At 45.5% G+C, this 21,004-nt stretch overlaps 1 protein-coding gene and 2 long non-coding RNA genes across 3 annotated transcripts; 2 read left to right on the top strand and 1 right to left on the bottom strand.

The window, feature by feature from the left end:
• Positions 1-7,338: 7,338 nt before the first annotated feature.
• On the bottom strand, positions 7,339-11,266 carry LOC138793769 (uncharacterized). Its single transcript, XR_011363341.1, has 3 exons — positions 11,182-11,266; positions 8,737-8,768; positions 7,339-7,689 (listed from the first exon to the last, which is right to left on the bottom strand). It is a non-coding gene; the product is annotated as an uncharacterized lncRNA (long non-coding RNA).
• An 86-nt stretch (positions 11,267-11,352) lies between these two features.
• Positions 11,353-15,280, top strand: LOC138793768 (uncharacterized). The gene is made up of 3 exons (XR_011363340.1): positions 11,353-11,437; positions 13,851-13,882; positions 14,930-15,280. It is a non-coding gene; the product is annotated as an uncharacterized lncRNA (long non-coding RNA).
• A 122-nt stretch (positions 15,281-15,402) lies between these two features.
• On the top strand, positions 15,403-20,014 carry LOC138793767 (uncharacterized). The gene is made up of 3 exons (XM_069972456.1): positions 15,403-16,171; positions 18,585-18,616; positions 19,664-20,014. The coding sequence occupies exons 1-2, from the start codon at positions 15,443-15,445 to the stop codon at positions 18,588-18,590; spliced, it is 735 nt and encodes a 244-aa protein (XP_069828557.1). The 5' UTR covers positions 15,403-15,442; the 3' UTR covers positions 18,591-18,616; positions 19,664-20,014.
• The last annotated feature ends 990 nt before the right edge of the window (positions 20,015-21,004 follow it).

Genomic DNA, 21,004 nt, shown 5'->3' with positions numbered 1-21,004 from the left:
CATAGCTCAGGTCTGACTACAGGATCAAGCTGGGTTCACACTATGTATATTTGAGGCTGTATTTGTGAGGCTGTATAGCAACCAAAACCAGGAGTGGATTGAAAACACAGAAAGGCTCTGTTCACATAATGTTGTAATTGAGTGGATGGCCGCCATTTAATGGCAAATATTTGCTGTTATTTTAAAACAACGGCTGTGGTATTGAAATAATGGCCGTTATTTACTGTTATATGGCGGCCATCCACTCAATTTCAACATTGTGTGAACAGATCCTTTCTGTGTTTTCAATCCACTCCTGGTTTTGGTTGCTATGAGGACCTGACATGAGGACCAAATACAGCCTCAAATATACATAGTGTGAACCCAGCCTTAGACTGTACAGAATTTACAACATGATGGGGGAGACAGGGTTATCTATACAATATGCAATTATCCAAATTATTATTCTAAGCTGTCTTGTTTTATGAACACCTTCAGGAAATGTTCACACAGCGTAAAACACTGGCCGTTCTGTGACTCTGCCGGGTCACAGAATGGCCGGTGTTTGTGAAGATCATCCCGGCCAGTACTGCAGTACCGGCCAGATGATCTTCCTTTGTGCTGAATTGGGATGCGGGCGCATCCGTGTGTGCGCCCGCATCCCAATTCCCCATAGCCGACAACGGCCGGAGCCGCACACTCCATTGTGTGACCTGTTAGGCTTGTGTGGCCGCAATTCAATAAATAGCGGCCGCACAAAACTAACATGTCTGTTTTTCACGCGTCCGCTAGGCATCCTGGCCGGAGTGTGTACAATGTGTACGCACTCCGGCTGGGATTCCCTCTGCCTGCAGTGCACGCAAGTGTTAACTTAATCACGGCCGTTTTTGCAAATCAGCAACAGCAGCCGTGATGAATTCAAAACTTACGTTGCGTGAACATGGCCTCAAAGTGTTTTTAAAAATTGGCGACACTGTGATATTAGCATCCATACTGTTATTACTGAGCCCCTGAGAATCCCTTCCATTTTTGGGGCTTTTTCTCTCAAGGGGCTGGATCAGAGCTGAGCTGTTTGCAGCAGTACACACAGGACGTAATTTCCTTTACTTCTCTGGCCAATTGCAGCACAGCACATACTTCTCTTTGCTATGTCATGACATTGTGCTGGTGGAAGATCCCTAAAAAGGCTAGCACTGTGTTTGGAGACGGCTTACACAGTACATGGCTGTAGATGGCATGTGCGGGAAGTTACTGATGCACTGGCTTTTCAAGTACTATGTGAGCATAAATGAAAGACCCAGCAGCACAAGCAGTACATACTCCTCTCTGCTTTGCCATAACACAGTGCTTATAAAAAGAAAATAAACAGGATGGCACTGTTTATGGCCCCAACACAGAAAATATATCCAGGTCCTGTACACTCTATAACCAAATATGTCTCAGATGATGACCCTCATAATAAATACCTCCTAAAGTGCACGTGCTCACAAAAAAGCATAAATAGTTAAATAAATAAATGAGTGCTCAATGAAAAAATTGTTATCTAAACGCATCCAAAAAGTGACCATGTGCTTGAATACCCTAATATCAGAGAGTCAGTACTGAACAAAGTTCTTATAACATCATGTATCACCCAGGGCTCTGGAATGGGGCTCCAGGCTGCAGATTTTAGTTTTTTACGTAGTGTGAACATAGCCTAAAGGTAGATAGATAGCTGCAAGGACAAGAAGACACATGGTACGCTTCTAGAGATGATCGAACCTCAAGCATGCTCGAGTCGATCCGAACCCGAACTTTCGGCATTTGATTAGCGGTGGCTGCTGAACTTAGATAAAGCCCTAAGACTATGTGGAAATCATGGATATAGTCATTGGCTGTATCCATGTTTTCCAGACAACCTTAGAGCTTTATCCAAGTTCAGCAGCCACAGCTAATCAAATACCGAGCGTTTGGGTTCGGATCGATTCAATCCCGAACCCGGTTCGCTCATCTCTATACGCTTCATATATCCATCTATGCTTCCAGGATGTAGAAAAAGTATTTTTTATTCTTTGATACAAAAGGTCAAAGAGACATTTGCAAGCTCCTGATATGCAGCAAGCTGGAGTATCTCGTTTCTACCCTCCCTGATTAAGTGACCTTACATCTGTGTAACAGTGCTAGCCGCATGGAATGTAAATTGAAAGATTCCCTTTAAGCACCAAATTACTCACATCACCCCCTATCTTTGCAGGCACAGAGGAACAAACATGGATTCAATTGGGCTGTAAATAAGTGGAGAAAGAACCCCCTCTAGTATTCAATTTGGCACTTGTCAATAAGGTGCCTGGCATTGCAAAGTCATACATACATTGGAAATTCTTGGTTGAAAAGAATTCAGCTGGAGAGCCTTACATAGTGTTGTCTGCATTCCTTGAATGTACAGTGTATATGGTAATATTTTATGTATATGGTAATGTGGTGAGCCCCCGGAGGTGTTATATCAGAGGGACGGACAGTCATTTGCTAGGTGTTTTGAATGGCCGAGATACAGACGGACCTTAATGGATTGTCATACGACGCCAGTGCCAGGTGGGCACACAGGTGTGATGGCACGCCTGCTTTTAGTGTGTAAGGCAGGTTGTACCCTTTTCCCCTGTGGTCAGTGTTCTGCCGGGTTGCTACCGGTCCCTTGGGATAGTATCATAGATGATGTAGTCACAGGTGTCCAGAGCGGTGTAATGACCCTCCCGGATAGTAGGACCCGCCACCCACAGAAAGGGGAAGTGTCCCAAGGTTGCGGTGTGTATGTTGTGTAGGCAGTGATGAATGACCACAGACTCTTGGAGTAATGTTGAGTTGGTTTACTACTTGTAAATGTGCAACAGGTAATACAAAAGATCTCTGATATACACTTGACAAAGTTTCAATAATCTGTAAGATTAGTGCAGTGTAGGAGATAGTCGTGTCAGTAGACTTGTGCTGAGGTAGAGTAGCAGAGAGGAGGATGCCGTGAGAGTCTCAACCCATGTTGTAATGTGCTCTGCCGGGATGTTGGAGGATACAATAGAATACTTGTAGAAGAATAATTATAAGAAGAAGAACATCTGTGCCTGTGTATAGACCTTTGCTTTCAGTCTTCACACAACCATATGCCCACTAGCGTTGGCCGAACCGTGCTAATGGGTGACACAGGCCCTAGACCTTGTTAACTGGGTTGAGCGGAATGCTGAGGGTTCCCTGCTGAGTTCCTAGGCCTTAGCAACTTTGCTCTATCTGGATCAGTTTCTGGCTCTGTGGCCCTATAGTGGATACTGTCCTGCTCTGTGACTTCTCCTTGTCCACCGCGTGGGTTGAGGTTTTTTTAGCTAGTGCTCTTCTGAGAGGTTTAACACTGCATAGTGCTCGGTGTAGGTACTTGTAAGAAGGTTGTTAACAGTGTGCTGTCTTGGGTCCTACCCATGCGGGGTACTGGCTAAGACTGACTACTTGGGGACCTGGGATTGTAGGAATTTATCATATTTAAAGGGATTATCCAGTGAAAATCTTTCTTTCAAATCCACTTATTTCAGAAAGTTATATAGATTTGTAACTTACTTCTATTTAAAAATCTCAAGTCTTCCAACACTTATCAGCTGCAGTATGTCTAAAGGAAGTGTTTTCTCTTCAGTCTGACACATTGCTCTCTGCTGCCACCTCTGTCCATGACAGGTACTGTCCAGAGCAGGAGAGGTATTCTATAGGGTTTGCTGCTGCTCTGGAAACTTTCTGAAACCAGTTGATTTGAAAGAAAATGATTTTCTCTGGAGTACCCCTTTAAGGTAGAAATAGTAGTGGTTATATAAGTGTTTACATAACACAGTGGTTAACAGCTAATCTGTTTGTGACATCTTTTTGTTGGGATGACTACAAAGGTTCTTTTGGCAAGCAGATGAGAGCAGAGTTATTGTTTTTTTTTCTTTGGGTCAGGGAGCAGTCCACACAAGCTGCAGTGAAACATTATGTCCCATGTTTAGCTTGGAAAGGGACATGTGGAAGCTCGGAGAGTTGTATTTGTTGCTTGTTTGTTACCAGGGAACTTGCTTTAATGACAGCCCTTCCTTTTAAGTTGTACCATGCGGCGCTGTAGCTGTCGCTGTGCAGTCACATGAATATGGCAGCTGCAATTGTTTTCGCACGTCAACTCTGACATTTGTGATGTCATAGTTCTTTTCTCCTCACTCCCCTCCTGTAGAGCTGTTCAAATGCTTTCCTATACCCCTACAGTATACTTCTCATTTGTGAACATGATTTGCACTTAATAAAGCTGACAATTTATTTGAAACTAACCACACGTCCATGGATTTTTATTTAGGGAACAGCTTTGAACCCCATGAAGCTTAGAGTATTAAGTCTGTTAGCGGACAAACTACGGCCCCGGCCCGATCTGGTGACTGAGCTTGTAGGCAGTGAGAGATGACGCACAGAGCCGGGCCGGGGCTGACACAGAAGCCGGGGCTGGAGGAACACAGAAGACTAGCACCACTAGGAGAGGATATAGCTATGTACTGGAGGCACTAGGACCGTCTCCAGTGCAGAGTTATCATATGTATAAACTGTTGAAAAAAATCAGGAATCGGAGCAGGACAGGACTGATAGGGTCATATGGAAAACTTAAAGGGGTTGTCCAGCGAAAAACTTTTTCTTTCAAATCAACTTGTTTCAGAAAGTTATATAGATTTGTAATTTACTTCTATTTAAAATCTCAAGTCTTTCCACACTTATCAACTGCTGTATGTCCTACATGAAATGTTGTTTTCTTTTCCAGTCTGACACAGTGCTCTCTGCTGACACCTCTGGCCAAGACAGAAACTGTCTAGAGCAGTAGCAAATCCCCATAGAAAATCTTTCCTGCATGTACAGTCTTAGGCTATGTTCACACTGCGTACGAGTCCGGCCACATTTCATACGCCGAAAATGTGCCCGTGGGAAAAATAGACATGCGGCCGGAAGCGTACGAACCGCGAACATACGCCCGTAGTACAGTTATGCTTCCCTAGCTTGTTTCGAAGCGATCTGAAACAGGTCATTTACTCGGAAATCTTTGCCCAGCCCCGTAAACCACACAGAACCTTTTGGATCACAAAATCAAGTTCAATTTGGCTGAAATAAGTACTCCGTACGGGACCGCATGGAAATCCACGGCCGTGAGTTTCAACATTTCCGTCCTCAAACAATGGTTTTGTTCATTTTTCACGGCGCCGTATACGATCCAGCCGTAAGCTCATACGTAGTGTGCACTGTGCGGGCGTATATCGTATACTTTCAAGTGAACGCATCAACCTCAAAACTACGGGCGTATATTCGCGGTTCCCACTACAGCCGGAATCATACGCAGTGTGAACATAGCCTTAAACTGAATTTGCAATAGGGTCTACAAACCCTTTCCCCTTTTTTCTCTGCAGTTCTTAATGTCGTTATAAAAACTATAACATTTCAATAAATAAAGATTTGAAAAAAAAAGAAAACCTTTCCTGCTCTAGACAGTTCCAGTCTCAGCCAGAGATGTCAGCAGAGAGCACCGTGTCAGACTGAAAAGAAAACACCACTTCCTGCAGGACATACAGCAGCTAATAAGTATGGGAAGACTTGAAATTTTTAAATAGAGGTAACTTACAAATCTATATAACTTTCTAAAACCTGTTGACTTGAAAGAAAAAGATTTTCACTGAAGAACCCTTTCAATATATGTATTTATGTGGTACATTTTTGGCTATGTTCACAAATAGTGTTTCCGTCAGACTTTTTTCCACCAAAATCAAGAGTGGAACCAACAGCGCAGAATTATAATGGATAGATTTGCCCAGTTTCTGTGTTTTCAACCCACTCCTGGTTTAGGTTGTAAAAAGAGTAACCAAAAGACTGACGGAAATACCCAACATTCTGCCAAAAATTACCCCAGCCCAGAGTTCTCCTTTAAATTGTCCCACATAACCAAATACTATTATGAACTGAGTACATTTGCTTCTTCAACCTGTTTGCCCTTGCTGACCACAAATCAGTGACTGTATTTTTTGCCAAGAGTATGCCTAAGATGGCACTGGCTGGTCATGTGCATTGGGCACGGAGTGTCAGAGAAGGCACCATGAAGCCTCACTAACTTTGTCAGAGTCTTTAAATATAAGGCTAGGGCAGTAAACTGAATGTTTGTCCCAAACCTAACTACTAGATCCTCTGCTCTCAAATGCTCTTGAGATAGACTTGTCTGCAGGGCCGCCGATAGGGCAGTACAACTGGTACTGCCGTATGTGGCCCGGACCCTAAGAGACATGGGGGGGGCCCGCCGGCAGGAAGCAGTAGAGACATAGGGCCCCCTCCCCCGCCCCTCACTAGCTCCTCTTCCTGCTTTCACTTGTGCTAGGATGTTGGAGAAGGAGCGGGAGGGGCGGGGAGCCGCTGTGTGAGGAGAGGGACTGCAGCACCTGGGACCTGGAGCTTCCCTGGTCAGAGTAAGTGTGTGTCTGTGTGTTTTTATATACATGTGTGCTGGTGTCTGTATGTGTGTATACATGTGTGCTGGTGTCTGTATGTGTGTATACATGTGTGCTGGTGTCTGTATACATGTGTGCTGGTGTTTTTATGTGTGTATACATGTGTGCTGGTGTCTGTATGTGTGTATACATGTGTGCTGGTGTCTGTATGTGTGTATACATGTGTGCTGGTGTCTGTATACATGTGTGCTGGTGTCTGTATGTGTGTATACATGTGTGCTGGTGTCTGTATGTGTGTATACATGTGTGCTGGTGTCTGCATTCGTGTGTGCTGGTGTCTGTATGTGTGTATACATGTGTGCTGGTGTCTGTATACATGTGTGCTGGTGTCTGTATACATGTGTGCTGGTGTCTGTATGTGTGTATACATGTGTGTTGGTGACTTTATACATGTGTGCTGGTGTCTGTATGTGTGTATACAAGTGTGCTGGTGTCTGTATGTGTGTATACATGTGTGCTGGTGTCTGTATGTGTGTATACATGTGTGCTGGTGTCTGTATGTCTGTATACATGTGTGCTGGTGTCTGTATACATGTGTGCTGGTGTCTGTATGTGTGTATACATGTGTGCTGGTGTCTGTATACATGTGTGCTGGCGTCTGTATACATGTGTGCTGGTGTCTGTATGTGTGTATACATGTGTGATGATTTCTGTGTGTGAGATCAATTCTAGAGAACTGGCTCATATACCCCATTTTCCCCAGTGGCTTAAAATGTAACCTCTGTTATACAGTTATAAAATTGTAGAACCTAAATGTGAACAAGGTGCAATTCAAATAGACACTTACTTGTATAGCTGTCTCTTGTGCTCTGTATGCAGTGCATTATAAGGACAATATAGTCTTGAGTAATTAATTGCAAGTGCTTTTGTGCATCTTTTATTGCGTAACATTGATGAAAACAGACATATCCCGACGTTTCGGTGAATGCACCTTTCTCAAGGAGTCTATAAATATGGAATACAGAGATCAATATCAGATTTGTCGTATATGAATACAGTAGATATGATACACAATTAATGGTGGCATAGGTGTGCATGATGATAAAGATGTGGGGGAAAAAACCCCGTGGGAACATAATACATAAGCAATAAATGAGAGAAGGGGTCTATAAACAAAGAATGTACAGAAAGGACAACAATAGGATATGGAGGATGTTCTAGGTCTATGGATGAGTAGAGAGAGGGACGATGTAGTCCATGGCTACAGGAAAAAACATATACAGAAGATTAGTCATATATAAATATACAGGCATGTCAATATCCTGATAATCTCATGTACCGAGTAGAACAGTGCAAGGTCAGGGTGTAATGGTCAGAGGCGGAAAGGAGACAAACAGGGGGGAGGAGGTGAGAAATATATAGAGGAGAAGGGTAGTACCTGGAAGTGGATATCAACAGGGAGTGGAAGGAAGATGGGGCTGGTGAGGCAAGGCTGCGCCTGCTGAGGGGAATAAGGTATATTATGAATGATGAGTGGAGAACCTGTATGGGTGTGCAGAGTAGGGTTATAAGTTACCATGAAGGAGCGGTTCCGGGCAGAATGAAGGCTTCCACACTCGTGTGTGATGAGGCACCGGACAGTCCAGCTGGAAGGGTAAGGGTGGAGGTAAATAGTGGCGGCCAATTTGGTAGGAAGGATATAAGGGGAAAAGTATGGTTACCTGGGCGTAGATCTGCCGAAGGGCTGGTGATGTTGCGAGGCTATGTCGCGGGCTGATGACGTAGTGAAGCTGCGCCGCGTCGCTATATATAGGAGCGGCGCGTGCGCAGTAGGTCATGGGAGGGGCTGAGTGACGTGCGGCCGTGGAGGAGCGTGAATGGCTGATGCTCCATGATGTGGATGAGATGGGCGGAGTAAGATAGGAAGGGGGCGGATATGCCGGGTGACTGTGGGCAGTGTGACGTATGAGTCAGGTGACGCTGGATATAGTAAGGCCGGGGAGGAGCTATGCTGATGGTGGAGGGGGGACAAAGTGTGGGCGGAATGTAACTGAGTGGAGGGTATGAGACGGAAACAAGGATAAGCAGAGAGGGGAGTGGCCTAAATGTGTAAACCACTGGGGACGGGGGAAAATGTAATCAGTATATGAAGGATGGGGCTGCAGAGGGTATATATATGGGAAAATGATAGATCTATAGGGAGATAGTATAACATAAATGGAAAGTCAGAGAGGATCTGGGAGGAAAAAAAGAGGGAAAGAGGGGAAGATAGAGAAAAGGCTGTCGGGGTATGCACTGTTCATACTACCTGTCAGCTGCAAGAGCGGGCATGGGTCAAACCTGTGAGGAGGTATAATGATGTTAGTAATAATCAAACCGCAGGGAAGTGATGGTAATAACATATCGCATCATAAGTCAAAATAGTAGAGGCATAGACAGATATAATGTTGAAATGAATACACTAGGGTCAAGTCGGACTCTTTCTTGCTTAATTGTACATGAGTTCATACTCTCTGTTTAGTCCATTAGGTTCCAGTGTTCCCAAGGTGTGGATCCAGTAGGCCTCTCGTTCCTTCAGTCTCTGGATCCGATTGCCACCCCGGCGCGCCGAGGGGATCTGTTCAAGTACCTGGTAGCGTAGTTGGGAAATATTGTGTTTGGCTGAGATAAAATGGGCTGGTATGGGTAGCAGAGTGCGGGCGCATCTAATGGTTGATTTGTGTTGTGAGATGCGGTCCCTTATGTGTTGGGTGGTTTCACCCACGTAGCCAAGGCCACAAGGACACTTGATGAGATAAACGACATAGCTGCTATCGCATGTATGGAAGCCATTGATATTGAGTTTCTTGCCTGTGCGGGGGTGAGTGGCATAAGGACCCTTAGAAATATTGGAACACTGGTGGCAGTGGAGACAGGGGAAAGTGCCTCTTTTCTGTGTTGCTAAGAAGGTCTGTTTGTTAAGTTTTTTGATTGATCCTATGTCAGCCCGTACTAGGCGGTCACGGAGGTTGGGTGATCTTTTGTGACACATGAGGGGTGGGTTCTGAAATTCGGTAATATCAGGATAGGCCTGGGTCAGAATGTTCCAATGTCGTCTGATGTTTTGTTGGATGAGGGGTGAGAAGGGATGGTAGGTGTTTACAAATGCTATACGTTTGGTGTCTGGTCTCACCCTTCTGTCCATGAAGTTGATCCTAGTGTGGTCGGTCGTGTGGTGTGGGTAGCCTCTGCAAGTAAATTTACTAGACATCTCATCCAGTCGTGTCTGTCTGGTAGTGGAGTTAGTAACAATACGATTAACCCTGCAGAATTGAGATTTGGGTAGGGAGTTTTTAACTGATCGTGGGTGACAGCTGGAGAAGTGTAGGAGGCTGTTCCTGTCAGTTGGTTTGACGTAAAGGTCTGTGGTGAGTCTGCCAGTGTCGTCCTTGAAGACCTGTGTATCCAAGAAGCTGATGGTAGAGGTGTCATGATGTATAGTGAATTTCAGTCCTGGTGTGTGATGGTTGATGTCATTGAAGAATTCTAGCAATGTGTCAGTGGAGCCTGTCCAGATACAGAAGATGTCGTCAATGAACCTTTTCCAGAGTTTGATATGGTGTGTCAGATGGTGTGTATAGACAAATGTATTTTCAAAGTTGGCCATAAATGCATTAGCATACGGAGGTGCCACGTTAGAGCCCATCGCGGTGCCAGACGTCTGTATATAGTACTGGTCACCAAACAGAAAAAAATTTTTTGTCAAAATGATACGGAGGAGTTCAAGGCAGAAGTCCTTTTGAGATTGTGTTAGTGTGTGATCGTTGTTAAGGAGAATACTGGTGGCAATGATGCCGTCGTTATGTGGGATGCATGTGTACAGGCTACAGACATCAAGGGTCACAAGGATACTATCAGGGGGCACCGGGCTGGCTCTGTTTAGATGAGTCAAAAAATCAGACGTATCTAACAGAAAGGATCGTGTTTGTCTGACTAGGGGGGTAAGGATTTTTTCCACAAATATGGCAAGAGGTGACAAGATTGAGTCAGTGGAGGCCACGATAGGACGACCTGGTGGTTTTTGGAGGTTCTTGTGAATTTTGGGTAGGGTGTAGAACACCGGGGTCACTGGGTTGTTGTTCGTGAGAAACTCTTGTAAGTGGTTATCAATGGTGTTGTTATGGATGAACCTATCTAGGATGGATTGGATGTCCCGAGAGATCTGTGGGGTGGGGTCACTATCAATGGCCATGTATGTATTAGTGTCATTAAGTTGTGTCTGAATCTCAGAGATGTAGTAGGAGCGATCTAGGACTACAATGGCCCCGCCCTTGTCTGCCGGTTTAATAATGAGATCCTTGTTTTTGGCCAATGTGTCGAGTGCCATGCGTTCCATGTGGGGGAAGTTGTTTTGTAGACGGTAATGTCCCTTATGAATTTTGTCTATGGTATGATTAATATCTCTTTGAACTAGAGAGATATATGTTTCGATGGGGTGGTGGGTCCTAGGTGGGTTGTAGGAGCTACGATTGCGAAGACCGACCCCTTTCAGGGTGAACATCCCTGTTGGTGTTGGTCTTGCGGTATCTGTAGGTAGTTTGTCAAAGTGGGCCCTCAAGCGCAATGTCCGGAAAAACCGGAAAAGTTCTTGATCGAGCTTGAAGCTATCAAATCGTGGTGTTGGACAAAATGAGAGTCCCTTCTGTAGGAGAGACATCTCAGCTGGTGATAAAGTCTTAGAAGAAATGTTGTAAATAAGAGGTTCGGTTCCTACCTGGGAGCGGGTCTGCATCCTGGGTTGATGTCCTCTGGTGGTAGTCTGGTTGGTGCGGTTGCCCTGGCGGTTGCGGTTCCGTGGGCCGTGGAACATTCTGCCTCGATATGACCCAAGATCACTACCCGAGCTTGAGGATCTTGGGTCATATCGAGGCAGAATGTTCCACGGCCCACGGAACCGCAACCGCCAGGGCAACCGCACCAACCAGACTACCACCAGAGGACATCAACCCAGGATGCAGACCCGCTCCCAGGTAGGAACCGAACCTCTTATTTACAACATTTCTTCTAAGACTTTATCACCAGCTGAGATGTCTCTCCTACAGAAGGGACTCTCATTTTGTCCAACACCACGATTTGATAGCTTCAAGCTCGATCAAGAACTTTTCCGGTTTTTCCGGACATTGCGCTTGAGGGCCCACTTTGACAAACTACCTACAGATACCGCAAGACCAACACCAACAGGGATGTTCACCCTGAAAGGGGTCGGTCTTCGCAATCGTAGCTCCTACAACCCACCTAGGACCCACCACCCCATCGAAACATATATCTCTCTAGTTCAAAGAGATATTAATCATACCATAGACAAAATTCATAAGGGACATTACCGTCTACAAAACAACTTCCCCCACATGGAACGCATGGCACTCGACACATTGGCCAAAAACAAGGATCTCATTATTAAACCGGCAGACAAGGGCGGGGCCATTGTAGTCCTAGATCGCTCCTACTACATCTCTGAGATTCAGACACAACTTAATGACACTAATACATACATGGCCATTGATAGTGACCCCACCCCACAGATCTCTCGGGACATCCAATCCATCCTAGATAGGTTCATCCATAACAACACCATTGATAACCACTTACAAGAGTTTCTCACGAACAACAACCCAGTGACCCCGGTGTTCTACACCCTACCCAAAATTCACAAGAACCTCCAAAAACCACCAGGTCGTCCTATCGTGGCCTCCACTGACTCAATCTTGTCACCTCTTGCCATATTTGTGGAAAAAATCCTTACCCCCCTAGTCAGACAAACACGATCCTTTCTGTTAGATACGTCTGATTTTTTGACTCATCTAAACAGAGCCAGCCCGGTGCCCCCTGATAGTATCCTTGTGACCCTTGATGTCTGTAGCCTGTACACATGCATCCCACATAACGACGGCATCATTGCCACCAGTATTCTCCTTAACAACGATCACACACTAACACAATCTCAAAAGGACTTCTGCCTTGAACTCCTCCGTATCATTTTGACAAAAAAATTTTTTCTGTTTGGTGACCAGTACTATATACAGACGTCTGGCACCGCGATGGGCTCTAACGTGGCACCTCCGTATGCTAATGCATTTATGGCCAACTTTGAAAATACATTTGTCTATACACACCATCTGACACACCATATCAAACTCTGGAAAAGGTTCATTGACGACATCTTCTGTATCTGGACAGGCTCCACTGACACATTGCTAGAATTCTTCAATGACATCAACCATCACACACCAGGACTGAAATTCACTATACATCATGACACCTCTACCATCAGCTTCTTGGATACACAGGTCTTCAAGGACGACACTGGCAGACTCACCACAGACCTTTACGTCAAACCAACTGACAGGAACAGCCTCCTACACTTCTCCAGCTGTCACCCACGATCAGTTAAAAACTCCCTACCCAAATCTCAATTCTGCAGGGTTAATCGTATTGTTACTAACTCCACTACCAGACAGACACGACTGGATGAGATGTCTAGTAAATTTACTTGCAGAGGCTACCCACACCACACGACCGACCACACTAGGATCAACTTCATGGACAGAAGGGTGAGACCAGACACCAAACGTATAGCATTTGTAAACACCTACCATCCCTTCTCACCCCTCATCCAACAAAACATCAGACGACATTGGAACATTCTGACCCAGGCCTATCCTGATATTACCGAATTTCAGAACCCACCCCTCATGTGTCACAAAAGATCACCCAACCTCCGTGACCGCCTAGTACGGGCTGACATAGGATCAATCAAAAAACTTAACAAACAGACCTTCTTAGCAACACAGAAAAGAGGCACTTTCCCCTGTCTCCACTGCCACCAGTGTTCCAATATTTCTAAGGGTCCTTATGCCACTCACCCCCGCACAGGCAAGAAATTCAATATCAATGGCTTCCATACATGCGATAGCAGCTATGTCGTTTATCTCATCAAGTGTCCTTGTGGCCTTGGCTACGTGGGTGAAACCACCCAACACATAAGGGACCGCATCTCACAACACAAATCAACCATTAGATGCGCCCGCACTCTGCTACCCATACCAGCCCATTTTATCTCAGCCAAACACAATATTTCCCAACTACGCTACCAGGTACTTGAACAGATCCCCTCGGCGCGCCGGGGTGGCAATCGGATCCAGAGACTGAAGGAACAAGAGGCCTACTGGATCCACACCTTGGGAACACTGGAACCTAATGGACTAAACAGAGAGTATGAACTCATGTACAATTAAGCAAGAAAGAGTCCGACTTGACCCTAGTGTATTCATTTCAACATTATATCTGTCTATGCCTCTACTATTTTGACTTATGATGCGATATGTTATTACCATCACTTCCCTGCGGTTTGATTATTACTAACATCATTATACCTCCTCACAGGTTTGACCCATGCCCGCTCTTGCAGCTGACAGGTAGTATGAACAGTGCATACCCCGACAGCCTTTTCTCTATCTTCCCCTCTTTCCCTCTTTTTTTCCTCCCAGATCCTCTCTGACTTTCCATTTATGTTATACTATCTCCCTATAGATCTATCATTTTCCCATATATATACCCTCTGCAGCCCCATCCTTCATATACTGATTACATTTTCCCCCGTCCCCAGTGGTTTACACATTTAGGCCACTCCCCTCTCTGCTTATCCTTGTTTCCGTCTCATACCCTCCACTCAGTTACATTCCGCCCACACTTTGTCCCCCCTCCACCATCAGCATAGCTCCTCCCCGGCCTTACTATATCCAGCGTCACCTGACTCATACGTCACACTGCCCACAGTCACCCGGCATATCCGCCCCCTTCCTATCTTACTCCGCCCATCTCATCCACATCATGGAGCATCAGCCATTCACGCTCCTCCACGGCCGCACGTCACTCAGCCCCTCCCATGACCTACTGCGCACGCGCCGCTCCTATATATAGCGACGCGGCGCAGCTTCACTACGTCATCAGCCCGCGACATAGCCTCGCAACATCACCAGCCCTTCGGCAGATCTACGCCCAGGTAACCATACTTTTCCCCTTATATCCTTCCTACCAAATTGGCCGCCACTATTTACCTCCACCCTTACCCTTCCAGCTGGACTGTCCGGTGCCTCATCACACACGAGTGTGGAAGCCTTCATTCTGCCCGGAACCGCTCCTTCATGGTAACTTATAACCCTACTCTGCACACCCATACAGGTTCTCCACTCATCATTCATAATATACCTTATTCCCCTCAGCAGGCGCAGCCTTGCCTCACCAGCCCCATCTTCCTTCCACTCCCTGTTGATATCCACTTCCAGGTACTACCCTTCTCCTCTATATATTTCTCACCTCCTCCCCCCTGTTTGTCTCCTTTCCGCCTCTGACCATTACACCCTGACCTTGCACTGTTCTACTCGGTACATGAGATTATCAGGATATTGACATGCCTGTATATTTATATATGACTAATCTTCTGTATATGTTTTTTCCTGTAGCCATGGACTACATCGTCCCTCTCTCTACTCATCCATAGACCTAGAACATCCTCCATATCCTATTGTTGTCCTTTCTGTACATTCTTTGTTTATAGACCCCTTCTCTCATTTATTGCTTATGTATTATGTTCCCACGGGGTTTTTTCCCCCACATCTTTATCATCATGCACACCTATGCCACCATTAATTGTGTATCATATCTACTGTATTCATATACGACAAATCTGATATTGATCTCTGTATTCCATATTTATAGACTCCTTGAGAAAGGTGCATTCACCGAAACGTCGGGATATGTCTGTTTTCATCAATGTTACGCAATAAAAGATGCACAAAAGCACTTGCAATTAATTACTCAAGACTATATTGTCCTTATTTCCATCATTTGGAACCGGTGGATGATTATCTATACTAGATTTACCTCTTTTCCACCTCTACACACTACTGAGTGATACTCCTTTCCTATACAAATTGTATAAGCCCTTTTGGAGCTACACCAGTCTTAAAACAACTATGGCTTTCCACACGACTTCATTCAACAACGATGAGGCACGAGAGATTATGGCACGGATCACCAGCTCCAGTCAGTTCTTACAGATACCATCAAGCGAATTGCGGGGCCGCACCTATGAGAGAGAACTAAAACGTATTACATCTCTGGAATTACACAGCGCCACTCTGGCAGAGTACCACAGAGTACAGCGGATACCACGCGGTCTCAGAGTCAACCTGAGACCTACTCTATTCAGTGAAAATCAGGACTACTGCACCAAGTTCGAAGGTATTCTAAATAAATGTTCTATGGACATAATTCTACTATCATTGCAGTTCCTGGACCAAGCCATCAGGGATTGCAACACAAGAATCAGTACCATGGAAACCCAACTCCAGAACAGTTTGACACCTGAAGATTGGTCAGCATTAAAACAGAACACAGACAAGACAACAAATGATTTCAAGGTAAAGCTAGAAGACAAAAAGAGGAACAAGTTCTTCCGCGACACCGAAGATTATCTACGAGACCAGGTTTACAAATGGCAAGAAACCCTACCTCCCCGCCACCGCTCCCATAGGCAACCACAGTACTCATCGGAGGACCAGGCATCCTCAAGCTCGGGTAGTGATCTTGGGTCATATCGAGGCAGAATGTTCCACGGCCCACGGAACCGCAACCGCCAGGGCAACCGCACCAACCAGACTACCACCAGAGGACATCAACCCAGGATGCAGACCCGCTCCCAGGTAGGAACCGAACCTCTTATTTACAACATTTCTTCTAAGACTTTATCACCAGCTGAGATGTCTCTCCTACAGAAGGGACTCTCATTTTGTCCAACACCACGATTTGATAGCTTCAAGCTCGATCAAGAACTTTTCCGGTTTTTCCGGACATTGCGCTTGAGGGCCCACTTTGACAAACTACCTACAGATACCGCAAGACCAACACCAACAGGGATGTTCACCCTGAAAGGGGTCGGTCTTCGCAATCGTAGCTCCTACAACCCACCTAGGACCCACCACCCCATCGAAACATATATCTCTCTAGTTCAAAGAGATATTAATCATACCATAGACAAAATTCATAAGGGACATTACCGTCTACAAAACAACTTCCCCCACATGGAACGCATGGCACTCGACACATTGGCCAAAAACAAGGATCTCATTATTAAACCGGCAGACAAGGGCGGGGCCATTGTAGTCCTAGATCGCTCCTACTACATCTCTGAGATTCAGACACAACTTAATGACACTAATACATACATGGCCATTGATAGTGACCCCACCCCACAGATCTCTCGGGACATCCAATCCATCCTAGATAGGTTCATCCATAACAACACCATTGATAACCACTTACAAGAGTTTCTCACGAACAACAACCCAGTGACCCCGGTGTTCTACACCCTACCCAAAATTCACAAGAACCTCCAAAAACCACCAGGTCGTCCTATCGTGGCCTCCACTGACTCAATCTTGTCACCTCTTGCCATATTTGTGGAAAAAATCCTTACCCCCCTAGTCAGACAAACACGATCCTTTCTGTTAGATACGTCTGATTTTTTGACTCATCTAAACAGAGCCAGCCCGGTGCCCCCTGATAGTATCCTTGTGACCCTTGATGTCTGTAGCCTGTACACATGCATCCCACATAACGACGGCATCATTGCCACCAGTATTCTCCTTAACAACGATCACACACTAACACAATCTCAAAAGGACTTCTGCCTTGAACTCCTCCGTATCATTTTGACAAAAAAATTTTTTCTGTTTGGTGACCAGTACTATATACAGACGTCTGGCACCGCGATGGGCTCTAACGTGGCACCTCCGTATGCTAATGCATTTATGGCCAACTTTGAAAATACATTTGTCTATACACACCATCTGACACACCATATCAAACTCTGGAAAAGGTTCATTGACGACATCTTCTGTATCTGGACAGGCTCCACTGACACATTGCTAGAATTCTTCAATGACATCAACCATCACACACCAGGACTGAAATTCACTATACATCATGACACCTCTACCATCAGCTTCTTGGATACACAGGTCTTCAAGGACGACACTGGCAGACTCACCACAGACCTTTACGTCAAACCAACTGACAGGAACAGCCTCCTACACTTCTCCAGCTGTCACCCACGATCAGTTAAAAACTCCCTACCCAAATCTCAATTCTGCAGGGTTAATCGTATTGTTACTAACTCCACTACCAGACAGACACGACTGGATGAGATGTCTAGTAAATTTACTTGCAGAGGCTACCCACACCACACGACCGACCACACTAGGATCAACTTCATGGACAGAAGGGTGAGACCAGACACCAAACGTATAGCATTTGTAAACACCTACCATCCCTTCTCACCCCTCATCCAACAAAACATCAGACGACATTGGAACATTCTGACCCAGGCCTATCCTGATATTACCGAATTTCAGAACCCACCCCTCATGTGTCACAAAAGATCACCCAACCTCCGTGACCGCCTAGTACGGGCTGACATAGGATCAATCAAAAAACTTAACAAACAGACCTTCTTAGCAACACAGAAAAGAGGCACTTTCCCCTGTCTCCACTGCCACCAGTGTTCCAATATTTCTAAGGGTCCTTATGCCACTCACCCCCGCACAGGCAAGAAATTCAATATCAATGGCTTCCATACATGCGATAGCAGCTATGTCGTTTATCTCATCAAGTGTCCTTGTGGCCTTGGCTACGTGGGTGAAACCACCCAACACATAAGGGACCGCATCTCACAACACAAATCAACCATTAGATGCGCCCGCACTCTGCTACCCATACCAGCCCATTTTATCTCAGCCAAACACAATATTTCCCAACTACGCTACCAGGTACTTGAACAGATCCCCTCGGCGCGCCGGGGTGGCAATCGGATCCAGAGACTGAAGGAACGAGAGGCCTACTGGATCCACACCTTGGGAACACTGGAACCTAATGGACTAAACAGAGAGTATGAACTCATGTACAATTAAGCAAGAAAGAGTCCGACTTGACCCTAGTGTATTCATTTCAACATTATATCTGTCTATGCCTCTACTATTTTGACTTATGATGCGATATGTTATTACCATCACTTCCCTGCGGTTTGATTATTACTAACATCATTATACCTCCTCACAGGTTTGACCCATGCCCGCTCTTGCAGCTGACAGGTAGTATGAACAGTGCATACCCCGACAGCCTTTTCTCTATCTTCCCCTCTTTCCCTCTTTTTTTCCTCCCAGATCCTCTCTGACTTTCCATTTATGTTATACTATCTCCCTATAGATCTATCATTTTCCCATATATATACCCTCTGCAGCCCCATCCTTCATATACTGATTACATTTTCCCCCGTCCCCAGTGGTTTACACATTTAGGCCACTCCCCTCTCTGCTTATCCTTGTTTCCGTCTCATACCCTCCACTCAGTTACATTCCGCCCACACTTTGTCCCCCCTCCACCATCAGCATAGCTCCTCCCCGGCCTTACTATATCCAGCGTCACCTGACTCATACGTCACACTGCCCACAGTCACCCGGCATATCCGCCCCCTTCCTATCTTACTCCGCCCATCTCATCCACATCATGGAGCATCAGCCATTCACGCTCCTCCACGGCCGCACGTCACTCAGCCCCTCCCATGACCTACTGCGCACGCGCCGCTCCTATATATAGCGACGCGGCGCAGCTTCACTACGTCATCAGCCCGCGACATAGCCTCGCAACATCACCAGCCCTTCGGCAGATCTACGCCCAGGTAACCATACTTTTCCCCTTATATCCTTCCTACCAAATTGGCCGCCACTATTTACCTCCACCCTTACCCTTCCAGCTGGACTGTCCGGTGCCTCATCACACACGAGTGTGGAAGCCTTCATTCTGCCCGGAACCGCTCCTTCATGGTAACTTATAACCCTACTCTGCACACCCATACAGGTTCTCCACTCATCATTCATAATATACCTTATTCCCCTCAGCAGGCGCAGCCTTGCCTCACCAGCCCCATCTTCCTTCCACTCCCTGTTGATATCCACTTCCAGGTACTACCCTTCTCCTCTATATATTTCTCACCTCCTCCCCCCTGTTTGTCTCCTTTCCGCCTCTGACCATTACACCCTGACCTTGCACTGTTCTACTCGGTACATGAGATTATCAGGATATTGACATGCCTGTATATTTATATATGACTAATCTTCTGTATATGTTTTTTCCTGTAGCCATGGACTACATCGTCCCTCTCTCTACTCATCCATAGACCTAGAACATCCTCCATATCCTATTGTTGTCCTTTCTGTACATTCTTTGTTTATAGACCCCTTCTCTCATTTATTGCTTATGTATTATGTTCCCACTGGGTTTTTTCCCCCACATCTTTATCATCATGCACACCTATGCCACCATTAATTGTGTATCATATCTACTGTATTCATATACGACAAATCTGATATTGATCTCTGTATTCCATATTTATAGACTCCTTGAGAAAGGTGCATTCACCGAAACGTCGGGATATGTCTGTTTTCATCAATGTTACGCAATAAAAGATGCACAAAAGCACTTGCAATTAATTACTCAAGACTATATTGTCCTTATTTCCATCATTTGGAACCGGTGGATGATTATCTATACTAGATTTACCTCTTTTCCACCTCTACACACTACTGAGTGATACTCCTTTCCTATACAAATTGCAGTGCATTATATTCACCCTTGCAACGTACAATTTATAGCGTGTCTACAAGCCCAGTGGGGCTCATTATGATGGAGACTAAAACTTATACAAGAGTGGGGGTGGGGTTCCCCTGTATTCAGAATGCTGTTGAGTGCTAGGCAATGCCCTGTCTGGGATTATTGAATTTCGAGGGTCTATGCAGAGCAGGATAAAGACACCTCTGCTGCACAAACAGGATCTCCTAGAAAGCATTCTCACCGCCATGTATTCGCTATCACTGGCTCGGGTGAGCTAAACTAGTCTGCCTGGGGGGCTGTGTGATTTGTATATGCTCACTAACATGGAACAGCCTCATTATATTAGCCTTATCAACATATTCTATGTTAGTGAGCATACCCGGGGGGGGGGGGGGGGATATTGGTGAACATATACAAATCAAACAGCCCCCCAGACCCTCGAAATTCAATAACCCCAAACGGAGCATTGCCTAGTACTCAATAGCATTCTGAATACAGGGGAACCCCTACCCCATGCAGGAATACTTATATAAGTTTTAGTTTTCATCGTAATGAGCCCCGCTGGGCTTGTAGACACGCTATAAATTGTACGTTGCAGGGGTGAATATAATGCACTGCATACAGAGCACAAGAGGCAGCTATACAAGTAAGTGTCTGTATGGTGACATTTAAATTGCACCTTGTTCACATTTAGTTTCTACAATTTTATAACTGTATAACAGAGGTTACATTTTAAGCCACTGGGGAAAATGGGGTATATGAGCCAGTTCTCTAGAATTGATCTGAACCAAATTATACCTCCCAGCAAGGCGTGGGTCAAACACACAATTTATTTTTTTTATTAATGTGGGGGCCCAGACACTTTGGTT

The sequence above is a fragment of the Dendropsophus ebraccatus genome, chromosome 5 (genome assembly GCF_027789765.1).
Source record: "Dendropsophus ebraccatus isolate aDenEbr1 chromosome 5, aDenEbr1.pat, whole genome shotgun sequence".
NCBI classification, from domain to species: Eukaryota; Metazoa; Chordata; class Amphibia; order Anura; family Hylidae; genus Dendropsophus; species Dendropsophus ebraccatus.
This window is presented reverse-complemented; position numbering and strand designations above follow the sequence as displayed.

What these genes read in the sequence shown, in the direction of transcription:
- LOC138793767 (XM_069972456.1), top strand. Translation starts at nt 15,443, where the DNA reads ATGGCTTTCCACACGACTTCATTCAACAACGATGAGGCACGAGAGATT.